Source organism: Oncorhynchus nerka, linkage group LG3 (assembly GCF_034236695.1).
Source record: "Oncorhynchus nerka isolate Pitt River linkage group LG3, Oner_Uvic_2.0, whole genome shotgun sequence".
Taxonomy (NCBI): domain Eukaryota; kingdom Metazoa; phylum Chordata; class Actinopteri; order Salmoniformes; family Salmonidae; genus Oncorhynchus; species Oncorhynchus nerka.
Genome location: NC_088398.1, coordinates 6,782,222 through 6,799,475, shown reverse-complemented (window position 1 = coordinate 6,799,475; position 17,254 = coordinate 6,782,222). Strand labels below are relative to the sequence as shown.

General features: G+C 43.8%; 1 protein-coding gene and 1 long non-coding RNA gene across 4 annotated transcripts; one reads left to right on the top strand and one right to left on the bottom strand.

Moving 5' to 3' along the window:
• Positions 1-620: 620 nt before the first annotated feature.
• LOC115140777 (tumor necrosis factor receptor superfamily member 5-like) lies at positions 621-11,638 on the bottom strand. 3 transcript variants are annotated; one of them, XM_065007606.1, is made up of 8 exons: positions 11,422-11,638; positions 6,769-6,894; positions 5,469-5,615; positions 4,939-5,032; positions 4,691-4,767; positions 4,306-4,416; positions 1,824-1,961; positions 621-1,014 (listed from the first exon to the last, which is right to left on the bottom strand). In XM_065007606.1, the coding sequence occupies exons 1-8, from the start codon at positions 11,447-11,449 to the stop codon at positions 833-835; spliced, it is 903 nt and encodes a 300-aa protein (XP_064863678.1). In that variant the 5' UTR covers positions 11,450-11,638; the 3' UTR covers positions 621-832. The 3 variants fall into 3 exon arrangements, with proteins under 3 accessions (XP_064863678.1, XP_064863670.1, XP_064863683.1); XM_065007598.1 differs by having other exon boundaries at positions 11,083-11,637; XM_065007611.1 differs by lacking the exon at positions 6,769-6,894 and having other exon boundaries at positions 11,083-11,635.
• On the top strand, positions 11,400-15,068 carry LOC135563843 (uncharacterized). Its single transcript, XR_010460603.1, has 2 exons — positions 11,400-12,119; positions 14,492-15,068. It is a non-coding gene; the product is annotated as an uncharacterized LOC135563843 (long non-coding RNA).
• The last annotated feature ends 2,186 nt before the right edge of the window (positions 15,069-17,254 follow it).

Sequence of the window (17,254 nt, the reverse complement as noted above, 5' to 3'; positions counted from 1 at the left end):
TGGTTGAGTTATTGGGGAAGGTGTGCTTACCCTTGGTCTGTGCCTAAAGGGCTGCATTTACACAGGCAGCCCAATTCTGATATTTTTGTTTTACTAATTGGTCTTTTGACCAATCCGATCAGCTCCGAAAAATATCTGATGTTATTGGTCAAAAGACCAATGGAAAAAAATATCAGACTTGGGCAGCCTGTGTGAAAGCAGTCCGCAACTGATTTCAGTTGGCCTGCATTTATCTGTAAATGCTAGCTGATAACACTAGAGGGCAGGGTAAAGCAGTTTGAAGTATGGTAGCTGCTGCTACTCCTATCCTACAGGGGGCGACAAACACTTAATTAATCAGTGTCCACTCGGGTGTTGTCTACATTTAGATTCTGCACTTTGCTAAAGCGTCAACTGTTTTGACAGAATTTTCAATGCTGTTGTTAAAACATCATTGAACAGATGCTGTGATGTCAAAATGAATATCTATCTATAAACATCTACTTCAACAATCTCTTTTCCACCACAGTGATGTTCATATCAAGCTACTGACGACAACATGTCTTCGTTAGGGGAATTCCAGCTGCCCTGGGCATTGAAAGTTCCTTAGAAAAATGTAAAATGGAGAAGCTATGACGACATTTGACCTCAGTGGTTACACTTTATTTAAGCCCTCCCCAACAGTTTTTTTCAATGACCTAAGAAACAAAGAATGTTCAGTATATTTGCATTGCAGAGATAAGACTTTACAAAAGGGATTGTATCCAGGAACCTTCAAGGAGGAATCTGCTCAGTTATTTTCCCATGTGGGTCTTGTTCATTGAAAAAAGTAATATTTAGTTGAAAATCAGAATTAAGTCCCTGGCCACTCATCTTCCTGTGGCTCTGATAGGTAGCGGGAGGGTCTGATGTCATTTCCTCTCATTCCATTACTGTGATCCGATTGGCTGAATCGCTCTGATGTTGTCATTGTTATGGTGGCGCCATCGGCCTCAACTTCACAGTCTGACGTATAGCCGTTTAGCTGAATAACAGCTGGGATACACAAGGGAAATAGTATGAGCACACAACAATAACCCTCCTCCAACCTCACGTAGTACAGCATTTATCATTCATGAAGCCTACACAGGCCCCATCTCATGTCCATAGAGGTAACAATACATCTGTATTTTAATGATTTGATTTAGGCTCTTGCAAATGGAGAATAGCTCATCCTGATGGTTGATTATATGGGCAGTCTCAGTTTAGATTACATTACTGATATCTGATCCATTCTAAGTGAGGAGAGTCATCACATTATTGATAATTGGGAAGCTGCAGAACTACTATGAGTGATGGATATGGTGTAATATAGACTAATGAACAGGTTTATCACATATAGCGACTCCACATGGAAACAGTGTGTTTTTGGTGATGCGATTTGTCAGATGATTTAAAGGGGTAGTTCATCAAAATGTCTAATTCAATTTATCTTATGGATACCTTGCACTCGATTCAATCCATATTGTCGAAGTTCAGCACTATGGCGCTGAATTACGTGCTTGAAATTGAAAGGTAATTTCCAATTGAGCTGACATCGCTTACGGGAACGTTGCCTTTACATTTCAATCGCTCTATAGAGATGAACCTCAGCTATATGGATTGAATCGAGCCCTTAAACCATGGTATCCAGGGTCCCATCATTCATATTGTTCTGCACTCTATAATGCTAATGCTAACCTGTAGCTCAGCAAACAAACCCAACTTACTCTCTGGGTGTACTGAATACCTCCTTTCTTGTGCACTAGAGGAGGGACATTTGTAATTGTGGTGAACTATTCCAACTACCACTGAGGGACTTTCACCTGTGTTGATGAAGAGTGGCTCAGTGGCTTTCTGGTCCAGGCTCCAATGGCTGTTGCACTCGGTGGGGAACTTGAGCTCAGCTGGAGCGAAGGAAGGAGGTGCAGGCTCTACAGGAATTCCAGGACCACTGGAGTTGGCTACAGACAAGACAGGCAGACAGACATGAGATCACTGAGTAGCACTATCAACATTCATATACTTGCTGTATCTTATCTGACTTGTTATTGTGGGTAAGTCCAACCTCTACTGGTGAAGCATTGATAAAAAGGACAGTCACCAAATGTGTCAACCGGTGACGCCAGTGTACTTTACACAACACTTTCTTGCTATGAGTTAGCTGACTGTGAAACGTGTCATGTGGTTTTCCAATAACCGTGTCAAGCTCAACATAGAACAGGATGTGGTTTTGTCCCCAAGTCTCAGAAAGTCAAGAAGGTACAGTAGAAGCTTGTTTCATACCTACTATAGTTTCCTAACTGATAATGAGTAGATGTACATGGAATCTGGAGGCAGTTGTTCTTATTTCTACCTTCACAGGGTTGTCTAACTGGTTATGTATTCAGTGGAACCTACATTTAGTTTGATTTGAATTAAATATATATATGATTGAAATGTCAATGTCAAATAACCTTCAGAAATATCATTTCAAACAACATTTTTCAAAAAGAGAATATGAGTTTGAGATCACAGATATGTGTGCCTACAATGTTCTCTCAATTTCCCATTTTATGCTCAGCCGTTTCTCAACAAACATCTGTTTGTTTGAGATACTAGGCTGAAACATAAATGTTATAACCAGAAGCCAATAGCAGTGGTGTCTAATGTCCCCCCTTATATAAGCTCCTGTGACTTTTATCTGCACTTGGACTCATATTGGTTGATGTGCTGTGCACTCAGCCCCTGATCGAGCATAAACATGAGCGATGCATGCGAGCTTCACTATAACTCATATTGTCTTTGATCTGATTAATCTCTAGAGGAAGTGGCGAGTTCCTACGTCTGACGGTGAAAAGCAATGACCTTGTTTCCTTTCATACAATCCAAATTACGTCTAGCACCTTGACACCCAATACTTTTACAATGTGATGCATATTGTCACTGTGTAGGAGAGAAAAGACACACTAAGAGTTTTCACTGCCTCTACATCTGTCACCGGGTAAAATGTACATGATCTGAAATCTGCTGGCTGGGAAATCACACAGAGAAACGAAAAGAGCATTTACTTAACAATTGGTAGGCTTAACTATCAAGTGGGGCGTTTTGAATGACTCCCAAAGAAACAAACAAGTTGTTGATAGGTTACAATGATGTATGTACAACAGCCCTCAGAGTGGAGTAGCATACAGCTGAGGTGGACTTGATCAAGCAAGTTGATTTCACCTGTTGACTCGCTCATGCAATCGCACACCTGTCAGTAATGATCAGAACTGCCCTGATAGGCTCGTTCACACTTGTTGTTTGTATTTAAAGCCTGTCAAGGCATGGCTCAGTTGCTTTCCAGTTGTGTGTGTTAAGAGTAAGTTTGTTTCCTATTTCCTCATTTCAGATGTATTGGTTTAATAGGTTTATCCATATCACCTTGTTCTACAACCTGCTCATGATGTCTCGCCTTTGTTGCAGAACCCCACAAATCCAACTTCACCATGTCCTCAATAAAGAGGTGAACTATGGCACTGTCTGTCATGTGTACTCATGGTGACATCTATCCAACCAATTACCTATCTAGGTTCCTTAGCTTATTTTTCATGGTCCTTCAAGACAGATGATGTTTACCAGTTGTACTGCAGCAGATTTCCATCTACCACAGCAGAAAGTGTTTCATTCTCATGTGAAGGACTGTGTAGTGGGTCACTGTAGGGAGTGTGTGGTTGGTCACCCATCAACAGGACCGGGCTCTAACAGCATGACTGTCTCCATTCATCACGTCTTCGGGCTACCAACTTAAACAAGCACCATTGTGGGAAATGGCGGAGCGATGCTCCAGTGCTCTGGCAACACTACACCACCCCTTCCCCCAGCTACCCATATCTACTGAACCTGTAATGTCACCACTGTGGACCAGCCTTTCTTGACGCCCTGGGCCTTGGCTAATCCATGTCACAGGTTTTCAACAACCTGTGCTAATACAAGGAGCCATCTCGCGCCTGCCTGAGGGGCAGACCCGCACTCGTCATGGGGCAGCCTACCCCATGCTCATCCTAGCAGGCAACCTGTGTCTGTCCAAGAGGTGGCCTACCAGGTACCCATACAAGGGGACTCACGTGAGCCTGCCCAAGAAGCCTACATCGCTCCTGACCAACCACCCCATTTTTCAATATTATTAAAATGTTTCACTGTAAAGTCTTATTAAATACCTACAAATTGTTCTACAGTACAAAGAGTCCCTGGAATATGGTGGGAACTCTAGCCAATACTTACATCAAATCCACGATGAGTGCGCACACACACACACTTGGGAATTGGTAGTGATGATATACGTACCTGGCATGTATGATTGACGCTTGGCCCTCCAATAGATGCAGATCAAGATAATGATGAGTGAGGTCACCACTAGTCCCGCCCACAGACTGGTAGGTAGTATCCAGTGACACCCTGAGATGGAGGCAGAGCGATAGAGGATCAATCAAAACAACCTAAAACCCAGACAATCTATCTATGAGGCTCTATCTGAACCATTTGTGAGGGAGAACGCAATGTGCTCTAATCTTGTTTACAGTATTAGATGTACATTACTTATGTCAAATCATTCAATGAAGAGAGAAGAGGGGAGGTTGAAGAAATATTGGTAAAATGCTATTTATATACCATCTAGTTTTCTATATATTCTATACTACTGTGCAATAAAAGGAGATGCTATTAGACCTACGAGATATGAAGGCACCACACACAGCATCGGTAGTCTCAGTCCCAGCACTTTTCACCTCCTTCCCTAGGTCCCCACACCTGAGAGAGGAAAGAAAGTGATGTGTGTGAAACAGAGAAAGGATTAACCCCACAGTTAACCCCACTGTCCCACAATTGTATAAAAATGTCAAATGTTTTGTGTCAACCAAATGCACCTACTGAGTTGACTTTCGATAAAAATCAGAGCCACTTTGTGTGAAGGGTTCTGACCTGGTGTGTGATTGGCAATGTGTGATGGCATCGTTGACGCTGTTATAGGTCCCAGGTTGGCATGGGGCACAGACTGTGTCATTCTGGGGGTTGGCTGGAGGGTTTAGGAACAAGTGTCAGACATGTCAGCTGCTCAAAGTAAAGTACATACATCCAGCAGATTATACAAGCACAGTAATAAGATGTTTTGTACTGACAAAGGCCCACAGTGGTTTAAACATTGACCCTGAGTGCATCTTATTAGACTACAGATAGATTTTTTTGTCAGGTGTCTTTTCAATACCAGCCTTAGTATCTCCAACTCATGATCAGCTCATCAGGGGCAATGGTCTGTCATATTAGAACAGGGTGTAGAGGTGAGGAGGCTGCTGAGGGGAGAACAGCCCATAATAATGTCTGGAACGGAGCAAATGGAATGGCATCAAACCATCATTCCTCTAACTCCGCTGCAGCCATTATCACGAGCATGTCCTCCCCAATTAAGGTGCCACCAACCTCCTGTGGTGTAGAGGTGAGGAGGCAGTTCTCACCTTGATTCACGACACCTGAACCCAGAGGGCACAGGGTCACGGGTAGGCAGTGTTCACATCCATCGTCTGTACAGTAGAAACCAGTCTTACACACACATTGCCTGTCACTACTGGCTTCACACTCCCTCAATACCTTCTGGTTACTGCCTGAGAGAGGGAGACGGAGAGAAGAGAAGGGAGAGAATGAGTGGGAGAGAGAGACGGAGAGAAGAGAAGGGAGAGAATGAGTGGGAGAGAGGACGGTAGAGGGAGAGGGAGACGGAGAGAAGAGAAGGGAGAGAAAGAGTGGGAGAGGGAGACGGAGAGAAGAGAAGGGAGAGAATGAGTGGGAGAGAGAGACGGAGAGAAGAGAAGGGAGAGAATGAGTGGGAGAGAGGACGGTAGAGGGAGAGGGAGACGGAGAGAAGAGAAGGGAGAGAAAGAGTGGGAGAGAGGATGGTAGAGGGAGAGGGAGACGGAGAGAAGAGAAGTGAGAGAAAGAGTGGGAGAGAGGACGGGAGAGGGAGACGGAGAGAAGAGAAGGGAGAGAATGAGTGGGAGAGAGGACGGTAGAGGGAGAGGGAGATGAAGAGAAGGGAGGGAAAGAGTGGGAGAGAGGATGGTAGAGGGAGAGGGAGACGGAGAGAAGAGAAGGGAGAGAAAGAGTGGGAGAGAGGATGGTAGAGGGAGAGGGAGACGGAGAGAAGAGAAGGGAGAGAAAGAGTGGGAGAGAGGATGGTAGAGGGAGAGGGAGACGGAGAGAAGAGAAGGGAGAGAAAGAGTGGGAGAGAGGACGGTAGAGGGAGAGGGAGACGGAGAGAAGAGAAGAGAAGAGAAGGGAGAGCAAGAGTGGGAGAGAGGATGGTAGAGGGAGAGGGAGAGGGAGACGGAGAGAAGAGAAGGGAGAGAGAGTGGGAGAGAGGATGGTAGAGGGAGGGATGGATGGGGTATTGAACGGGAGAGGCAGAAAAGACGAAGTGAGGTGAAAATAATGTCAAGAGAGATGAGGTAGGATAGAGAGAGGGGATGTAAAGATGAGGAGAGAGGTGGGATAGAGAGAGGGGATGGAAAGATGAGGAGAGAGGTGGGATAGAGAGAGGGGATGGAAAGATGAGGAGAGAGGTGGGATAGAGAGAGGGGATGGAAAGAGAGGAGGGTCGGGGGGAGTGAGAGAGAGAGAGAGCGCGAGAGAGTGGGAGAGAGAGAGAGCAGGGGTGGGGAGTGAGAGAGGATGAGTCGGATTAGAAAGGGTTTATTTTAAGGAGACAGGGGAACAATGAGTGGAACTGTCAGAACAGGGAAGAGGGGGGGGGGGACTTACTGGAATAGCAGACCCTACAGGGTAGACATTGTTTCAAGAAGTTTAATTCAGCAGTGTAGTATTCATGTTGACAGGTTTCACACTCTGTTTTTGTAGACTTGCCACAGTCGGTGCGAACATACTGTCCTGGAGTGAGGTTGGGAATGAGAGAATGACAGAGAAATGTGATCATCCATACCCCCACATATAGGCCACAGTATTATACTGTCCATAGTAACATGTTCATCACAGGAGGTTGGTGTCATTTTAATTGGGGAGGATGGGCTCGTGGTAATGGCTGGAGCAGAATGAGTGGAATGGTATTATCAACATCAAACAAATGTTTTCCATGTGTTTGATGCCATTCCATTTGTGCCACTCCAGCCGTTATTATGAGCCGTCCTCCCCCCAGCAGCCTCCTGTGTGTTCATGTAGTGTTGTGGAGATAAAGGGACTGCTGTTTTCCCCTCTATACTGCAGTTCATCATTTGATAATATGGTCATGTTGCAGACAAACAGTTAATACATATAATATGAGGTGCTTGTATAATGCTGGTATTTTAGACATCTTGCTCCAACAGCCACCTGAACAACAGAAACACACCAGTAGTCACAGACCTTTATGACAACAGAAACACACCAGTAGTCACAGACCTTTATGACAACAGGAACACACCAGTAGTCACAGACCTTTATGACAACAGAAACACACCATTAGTCACAGACCTTTATGACAACAGAAACACACCAGTAGTCACAGACCTTTATGACAACAGAAACACACCAGTAGTCACAGACCTTTATGACAACAGAAACACACCAGTAGTCACAGACCTTTATGACAACAGAAACACACCAGTAGTCACAGACCTTTATGACAACAGAAACACACCAGTAGTCACAGACCTTTATGACAACAGAAACACACCAGTAGTCACAGACCTTTACGAAAACAGAAACACACCAGTAGTCACTGACCTTTATGACAACAGGAACACACCAGTAGTCACAGACCTTTTTGACAACAGAAACACACCAGTAGTCACAGACCTTTATGACAACAGAAACACACCAGTAGTCACAGACCTTTACGACAACAGAAACACACCAGTAGTCACTGACCTTTACGACAACAGAAACACACCAGTAGTCACAGACCTTTGCGACAACAGAAACACACCAGTAGTCACAGACCTTTATGACAACAGGAACACACCAGTAGTCACAGACCTTTATGACAACAGAAAACACACCATTATGATCACAGACCTTTATGACAACAGAAACACACCAGTAGTCACAGACCTTTATGACAACAGAAACACACCAGTAGTCACAGACCTTTATGACAACAGAAACACACCAGTAGTCACAGACCTTTATGACAACAGAAACACACCAGTAGTCACAGACCTTTATGACAACAGAAACACACCAGTAGTCACAGACCTTTATGACAACAGAAACACACCAGTAGTCACAGACCTTTACGAAAACAGAAACACACCAGTAGTCACTGACCTTTATGACAACAGGAACACACCAGTAGTCACAGACCTTTTTGACAACAGAAACACACCAGTAGTCACAGACCTTTATGACAACAGAAACACACCAGTAGTCACAGACCTTTACGACAACAGAAACACACCAGTAGTCACTGACCTTTACGACAACAGAAACACACCAGTAGTCACAGACCTTTGCGACAACAGAAACACACCAGTAGTCACAGACCTTTATGACAACAGGAACACACCAGTAGTCACAGACCTTTATGACAACAGAAACACACCATTAATCACAGACCTTTATGATAACAGAAACACACCAGTAGTCACTAACCTTTACGACAACAGAAACACACCAGTAGTCACTGACCTTTACGACAACAGAAACACACCAGTAGTCACTGACCTTTACGACAACAGAAACACACCAGTAGTCACTGACCTTTACGACAACAGAAACACACCAGTAGTCACTGACCTTTTTGACAACAGAAACACACCAGTAGTCACTGACCTTTAAGACAACAGAAACACACCAGTAGTCACTGACCTTTATGACAACAGAAACACACCAGTAGTCACTGACCTTTACGACAACAGAAACACACCAGTAGTCACTGACCTTTACGACAACAGAAACACACCAGTAGTCACTGACCTTTACGACAACAGAAACACACCAGTAGTCACTGACCAGTAGTCACTGACGACAACAGAAACACACCAGTAGTCACTGACCTTTATGACAACAGAAACACACCAGTAGTCACTGACCTTACGACAACAGAAACACACCAGTAGTCACTGACCTTTACGACAACAGAAACACACCAGTAGTCACTGACCTTTACGACAACAGAAACACACCAGTAGTCACTGACCTTTACGACAACAGAAACACACCAGTAGTCACTGACCTTTTTGACAACAGAAACACACCAGTAGTCACTGACCTTTAAGACAACAGAAACACACCAGTAGTCACTGACCTTTATGACAACAGAAACACACCAGTAGTCACTGACCTTTACGACAACAGAAACACACCAGTAGTCACTGACCTTTACGACAACAGAAACACACCAGTAGTCACTGACCTTTACGACAACAGAAACACACCAGTAGTCACTGACCTTTACGACAACAGAAACACACCAGTAGTCACTGACCTTTATGACAACAGAAACACACCAGTAGTCACTGACCTTTACGACAACACAAACACACCAGTAGTCACTGACCTTTACGACAACAGAAACACACCAGTAGTCACTGACCTTTACGACAACAGAAACACACCAGTAGTCACTGACCTTTACGACAACAGAAACACACCAGTAGTCACTGACCTTTACGACAACAGAAACACACCAGTAGTCACTGACCTTTACGACAACAGAAACACACCAGTAGTCACTGACCTTTACGACAACAGAAACACACCAGTAGTCACTGACCTTTACGACAACAGAAACACACCAGTAGTCACTGACCTTTACGACAACAGAAACACACCAGTAGTCACAGACCTTTACGACAACAGAAACACACCAGTAGTCACAGACCTTTACGACAACAGAAACACACCAGTAGTCACAGACCTTTACGACAACAGAAACACACCAGTAGTCACTGACCTTTACGACAACAGAAACACACCAGTAGTCACAGACCTTTACGACAACAGAAACACACCAGTAGTCACTGACCTTTACGACAACAGAAACACACCAGTAGTCACAGACCTTTACGACAACAGAAACACACCAGTAGTCACTGACCTTTACGACAACAGAAACACACCAGTAGTCACAGACCTTTACGACAACAGAAACACACCAGTAGTCACAGACCTTTATGACAACAGGAACACACCAGTAGTCACAGACCTTTATGACAACAGAAACACACCATTAGTCACAGACCTTTATGATAACAGAAACACACCAGTAGTCACTGACCTTTACGACAACAGAAACACACCAGTAGTCACTGACCTTTACGACAACAGAAACACACCAGTAGTCACTGACCTTTACGACAACAGAAACACACCAGTAGTCACTGACCTTTACGACAACAGAAACACACCAGTAGTCACTGACCTTTACGACAACAGAAACACACCAGTAGTCACTGACCTTTACGACAACAGAAACACACCAGTAGTCACAGACCTTTACGACAACAGAAACACACCAGTAGTCACAGACCTTTATGACAACAGAAACACACCAGTAGTCACAGACCTTTACGACAACAGAAACACACCAGTAGTCACAGACCTTTACGACAACAGAAACACACCAGTAGTCACTGACCTTTACGACAACAGAAACACACCAGTAGTCACTGACCTTTACGACAACAGAAACACACCAGTAGTCACAGACCTTTACGACAACAGAAACACACCAGTAGTCACTGACCTTTACGACAACAGAAACACACCAGTAGTCACTGACCTTTACGACAACAGAAACACACCAGTAGTCACTGACCTTACGACAACAGAAACACACCAGTAGTCACTGACCTTTACGACAACAGAAACACACCAGTAGTCACTGACCTTTACGACAACAGAAACACACCAGTAGTCACTGACCTTTACGACAACAGAAACACACCAGTAGTCACTGACCTTTACGACAACAGAAACACACCAGTAGTCACTGACCTTTACGACAACAGAAACACACCAGTAGTCACTGACCTTTTTGACAACAGAAACACACCAGTAGTCACTGACCTTTACGACAACAGAAACACATCAGTAGTCACTGACCTTTACGACAACAGAAACACACCAGTAGTCACTGACCTTTACGACAACGCTCACAGCACATTTCCACCCCAGAAGCATCATGAAGGTATTCCTCAGTTTTGCATTCCAATACAGCCATCTCTAGTCCATTTGATGATAGTCTCTTTGTTAAAATGTTGACTCTATCATAAAGTTTGTGTTTTTCACTAATTCTTCTCTGTAAAATCGTTAATATTCAAGTAAAACATTCTTCTTCATCATTAATGTTGTTGATCCACTGGTCTCAGTTGAATGTATATTCTTTCACACTCCGCCTCTCTGTCTCTAGCTGTCTCTCCTTGTTCTCTATCACTATTTCTGACTTTGACTTCTTTCTTCCGCTGAAGTATCACTCACTCTTTGTCTTCTCCGCTGTGTCCTCCATCCTCTCAGTGAGAATATAGAGCTGCTTCCTCTCCTCTCTCACCCACCTCTTTCCCCCTCGCTTGTCCTCCAGAGCGGAAAGCCCCAATGCCCCTCATCTGCCCTGTGCGTCTCTCTCTCTCCCCCCTTTCCTTCCTGCCCTCCCTCTCTGGCACGAGGTGCAATGTTCTGGGCCGTGTAATATAGCTGCAGAGAGGAGGATTCTAGAGGCTGCTTTTGGCACTGTCTCCAGATCAGTATGTCCAGATGTGGCACACAATACACACCAACACAATAAGATACTTCCCCTGACCACTCCACCCCTTCCCGTCACTCTCTCTCCCTTTATTGCTTTACTGAACCTTTGTTCTGATAGTGTTGTAATGCCGCTAATATGGAGCTGTTGAGAGATGTGTTTCGATGATGAGATGAGTAGATTAAGACAGAAATATATACCTCTGACTCTCTCTCTCTTCCTTATTCTCTCTCTCTCTCTCTCTTTCTCTCTTTCTCTGTCAATTCAATTCGATGGTTTCTTTGGGCATGAGAAACGTGTTTACATTGCCAAAGCAAGTGGAAAAGATAACAAACAAAAAAAGTGGAATAAAAATCAGAAATGAACAGTGAAGTTATCTCTCTCTCTCAACATGGAATTGACTTTGAATTGACGTCTGTGCCCAGTGGAAAAGACAGTGAGTTTGTTTATTTGCTGAGGCAGAAGTAATCCCTTCCTAACCATGCTAGCTAGGTGTGATTATGATTTTTCATCATCTCTTATCAAACAGAATATAAATATAACATGTAAGTTCCCCTTGCATTTCCACAACACTGTGTGATATTAAAAGGCAGAAAACAAGCAACACATTTTAAGACGGCCTTATGCAACGATCGTGATTTACAGTTTCCTTCTTGGGATATGGGGTGTAATCTTCTTCTTCCTCAGTGGATGTGATTATGTGAAATTAACCAAGCATTTGTTAAGGATCCTCCCCTTTAAAAGAAAATTAGCCTAAATTGACATACCCAAATCTAACTGCCTGTAACTCAGGACCTGAAGCAAGGATATGCATATTCTTGATACCATTTGAAAGGAAACATGTTGAAGTTTGTGGAAATGTTAAATGAATGTAGGAGAATATAACACATTAGAGCTGGTAAAAGATAATACGAAGAAAAAAACCAACCATTTTTTGGTATATTTATTTGTACCATCATCTTTGAAATGCAAGAGAAATACCATAATTTATTATTCCAGCCCAGGCACAATTTAGATTTTGGCCATTAGATGGCAGCAGTGTATGTATAAAGTTTAAGACTGTATGTGTAAAGTTTATTTCTGTTCAAAATGTTGTATCAAGACTGCCCAAATGTGCCTAATTGGTTTATTCATACGTTTTCAAGTTCATAATTGTGCACTCTCCTCAAACAATAGCATGGTATTCTTTCACTGTAATAGCTAATGTAAATTGGAGTTAGTGCAGTTAGATTAACAATAATTTAAGCTTTCTGCCAATATCAGATAAGTCTATGTCCTGGGAAATGTTCTACTTACTTACAACCTCATGCTAATCGCATTAGCCTATGTTAGCTCAACAGTCCCGTGGGGGACCCACCTATCCTGTAGAGGATAGCTTCTTATGGCTGCAGGGGCACTATTGAGTAGCTTGCATGAAAGGTGCCCAGAGTAAACAGCCTGCTTCTCAGTCTCAGTTGCTAATATATGCATAGCATTAGTAGTATTGGATAGAAAACACTCTGAAGTATCTAAAACTGTTTGAATGATGTCTCTGAGTATAACAGAACTCATATGGCAGGCAAAAACCTGAGAAGAAATCCAACCAGGAAGTGAGAAATCTGAGGTTGGTATATTTTCAACCCATTCCCTATTGAAATCCCATTGGGATATGAATGAAGATTCACTTCCTAGGGCTTCCACAACCGTCTATAGAAATTTGAATGAGGCTTCTACTGTGTTGAGAGAGATCTTCTGTTGGATCTGACAATTAATCTTGATGGTTGTACATTCGTCTCAAATCAAACTGTGAAGGACATCTGCGTTACTCTAGATTGTGATCTCTCTTTTGACGAACATATCAAGACTATTTCAAGGACAGCTTTTTTCAATTTTCGTAACGTTGCACAAATCTGAAACTTTCTGTCCGAAAACGATGCAGAAAAGTTAATCCATGCTTTTTTGACTTCTAGATTAGACTACTGCAAATGCTCTACTTTCCGGGTACCCGGATAAAGCACTAAATAAACTTCAGTTAGTGCCTACACGTATGCTATGGTCACAAGACGCAGGCCTCCTTTCTGTCCCTAGAATTTTTAAGCAAACAACTGGAGGGCTTTCTCCTATAGAGCTCAATTTTTATGGAATGGTCTGTCTATCCATGTGAGAGACGCAGACTCGGTCTCGACCTTTAAGTCTTTATTGAAGACTGATCTCTAGGTCCTATGATTGAGTGTAGTCTGGCCCAGGGGTGTGAAGGTGAACGGAAAGGCACTGGAGCAATGAACCGCCCTTGCTGTCTCCGTCTGGCCGGTTCCCCCCTCTCCACCGGGATTCTGTGCCTCTAACCCTATTAAGGGATGCTGAGTCACTGGCTTACTGGTGCTCTTCCATCCCATCCCTAGGAGGGGTGCGTCACTTGAGTGGGTTGAGTCACTGACGTGATCTTCCTGTCCGGGTTTTCCGCCCCCACCTCAGGTTTGTGCCGTGGGGGAGATCTTCGTGGGCTATACTCAGCCTTGTCTCAGGGTAGTTAGTTGGTGGTTGAAGATATCCCTCTAGTGGTGTGGGGGACGTGCTTTTGCAAAGTGGGTGGGGGTTATATCCTGCCTGTTTGGCCCTGTCCAGTGGTATCGTCGGGCGGGGCCACAGTGTCTCCCCACCCTTCTTGCCTCAGCCTCAAGTATTTATGCTGCAATAGTTTATGTGTCGGGGGGCTAGGGTCAGTTTGTTATATCTGGAGTACTTCTCCTGTCTTATCCGGTGTCCTGTATGAATTTTAAGTATGCTCTTTCTAATTCTCTCTCTCTCCCTCTCCCTCCCCTTCCGGAGGACCCGAGTCCTGGGATCATGCCTCAGGACTACCTGGCTTGATGACTCCTTGCTATCCTCAGTCCACCTGGTTGTGCTGCTCCAGTTTCAACTGTTCTGCCTGTGGCTATGGAACTCTGACCTGTTTACTGGATATGCTACCTTGTCCCGGACCTGCTGTTTTTGACTCTCTCACTCTACCGCACATGCTGTCTCTGACTCTGAATGCTCTGCTATGAAAAGCCAACTGACATTTACTCCTGAGATGCTGACCTGTTGCACCCTCTACAACCACTATGATTATTATTATTATTTGACCCTGCTGGTCATCTATGAACGTTTGAACATCTTGGCCATGTTCTGTTATAATCTCCACCTGGCACAGCCAGAAGAGGACTGGCCACCCCTCATAGCCTGGTTCCTCTCTAGGTTTCTTCCTAGGTTCTGGCCTTCCTAGGGAGTTTTTCCTAGCCACCGTGCTTCTACAACTGCATTGCTTGCTGTTTTGTGTTTTAGGCTGGGTTTCTGTACAGCACTTTGATATAGCTGACGTATATCAGCTGATGTAAGAAGGGCTATATAAATACATTTGATTTGATATTCTCATGCATCTCACGCTTGTTATTTCTGTTTGTCTGACTGTTTGTCTGTCTATTTGTTTATATTTTTGACTCTCTCTTTCTCTTCATACTTTCCTTCTCTCTCGTTCTCTCTTGTGTCCCACCTTTCTCTCTCTATCTCTCCCACTTTTTGCCCCGCCCCCCGCCTTCCTCTCACTCTAGCTTTCTCTCCCCCCTCTCTCTTTCTGTCTTCATCCTCTCTCCCCCCCTCTCTTTCTGTCTTCATCCTCTCCCCCCTCTCTCTTTCTGTCTTCATCCCCCCCTCTCTCTTTCTGTCTTCATCCTCTCCCCCAGCCTCTGTTTGTTCCGTCTGCCCCTCTGTGCCATGTCAATGCTCTTGGGGTGGATGGAGTCTCCAGGCTATTAATGTGAGTGTAGCGAAATGCTTGTGCTTCTAGTTACGACAATGTAGTAATATCTAACAAGTAATCTAACAAATTCACAACAACTACCTTATATACACAAGTGTAAAGGAATTAATAAGAATATGTACATATAAATATATGGATGAGCGATGGCCGAGCGGCATAGGCAAGATGCAGTAGATGGTATAGAATACAGTATATACATCCGAGACTAGTTTTTTTGTATTGTATTTTTATTTCACCTTTATTTAACCAGGTAGGCCAGTTGAGAACAAGTTCTCATTTACAACTGCGACCTGGCCAAGATAAAGCAAAGCAGTGTGACAAAAACAACAACACAGAGTTACACATGGGATAAACAAACGTACAGTCAATAACAGAATAAAAAAAATCTGTGTACAGTGTGTGCAAATGAAGTAAGGAGGTAAGGCAATAAATAGGCCATAGTGGCGAAGTAATTACAATTTAGCAATTAACACTGGAGTGATAGATGTGTAGATGAGGATGTGCAAGTAGAAATACTGGTGTGCAAAAGAGCAGAAAAACAAAAACAAATATGGGATGAGGTAGGTAGTTGGTTAGATGGGCTATTTACAGATGGGCTGTGTACAGCTGCAGTGATCGGTAAGCTACTTTGACAGCTGATGCTTAAAGTTAGTGAGGGAGATGTAAGTCTCCAACTTCAGTGATTTTTGCAATTCGTTCCAGTCATTGGCAGCAGAGAACTGAAAAGAAAGGCGGCCAAAGAGGTGTTTGCTTTGGGGAAGACCAGTGAAATTTACCTGCTGGAGAGCGTGCTACGGGTGGGTGTTGCTATGGTGACCAGTGAGCTGAGATAAGGCGGAGCTTTACCTAGCAAAAACGTATAGATGACCTGGAGCCTGTGGGTTTGGCGACAAATATAATTTGTAAATGACATAATGTAGGATATGTAAACATGATTAAAGTGCCGTCATTTAAAGTGACTAGTGATACCTTTATTAAGTCCATTTATTAAAGTGGCCAGAGATTTGAGACTGTATGTTTGCAGCAGCCTCTCTATGTTAGTGGTGACTGTTTAACAGTCTGATGGCCTTGAGATAGAAGCTGTTTTTCAGCCTCCCGGTCCCAGCTTTGATGCACCTGTACTGACCCCGCCTTCTGGATGATAGTGGGGTGAACAGGCAGTGGTTCGGGTGGTTGAAAGCGGTGGTTCGCGCTTTCAGTTTTGCGCAAATGCTGCCATCAATCCAAGGTTTCTGGTTAGGAAAGGTTTTAATAGTCACAGTGGGTACGACATCTCTAATGAACTTACTAATAAACTTGCTCACCGAGTCAGTGTATACATCAATATTATTGTCTGAAGCTGTCCGGAACATATCCCAGTCCACCTGACCAATCTTGATGCGTGGAATCCGATTGGTCAGACCAGCATTGGATAGACCTGAGCACGGGCGTTTCCTGTTTCTGACTATAGGCTGGGAGCAACAAAATGTAGTCATGGTCAGATTTGCCAAAGGCAGGGCAGGAGAGAGCTTTGTATGCGTAGTAATTATCCAGAATGCAACCAGCTCGTGTCACGCATTCGATATACTGATAGAATTTAGGAAGTCTTGTTCTCAGGTTAGCTTTGTTAAAATCCCCAGCTACAATAAATGCAGCCTCAGGATGTATGTTTTCCAGTTTACATAGAGTCCAGTGAAGTTCTTTCAGTGCCGACGAGGTATCTGCTTGGGGGGATATACATAATCTAAGTGAATTCTCTTGGAAGATAATGCAGTCGGCATTTGATTGTAAGGAATTCTATGTCAGGTGAACAA

What these genes read in the sequence shown, in the direction of transcription:
- LOC115140777 (XM_065007598.1), bottom strand. Translation starts at nt 11,164, where the DNA reads ATGGCTGTATTGGAATGCAAAACTGAGGAATACCTTCATGATGCTTCT. An exon ending in CTGTAGGGTCTGCTATTCCA is followed by an intron (nt 5,616 to 6,768) that starts GTAAGTCCCCCC and finishes TCCCTCTCTCAG; the next exon opens with GCAGTAACCAGAAGGTATTG. An exon ending in TTCAGGTGTCGTGAATCAAG is followed by an intron (nt 5,033 to 5,468) that starts GTGAGAACTGCC and finishes TAAACCCTCCAG; the next exon opens with CCAACCCCCAGAATGACACA.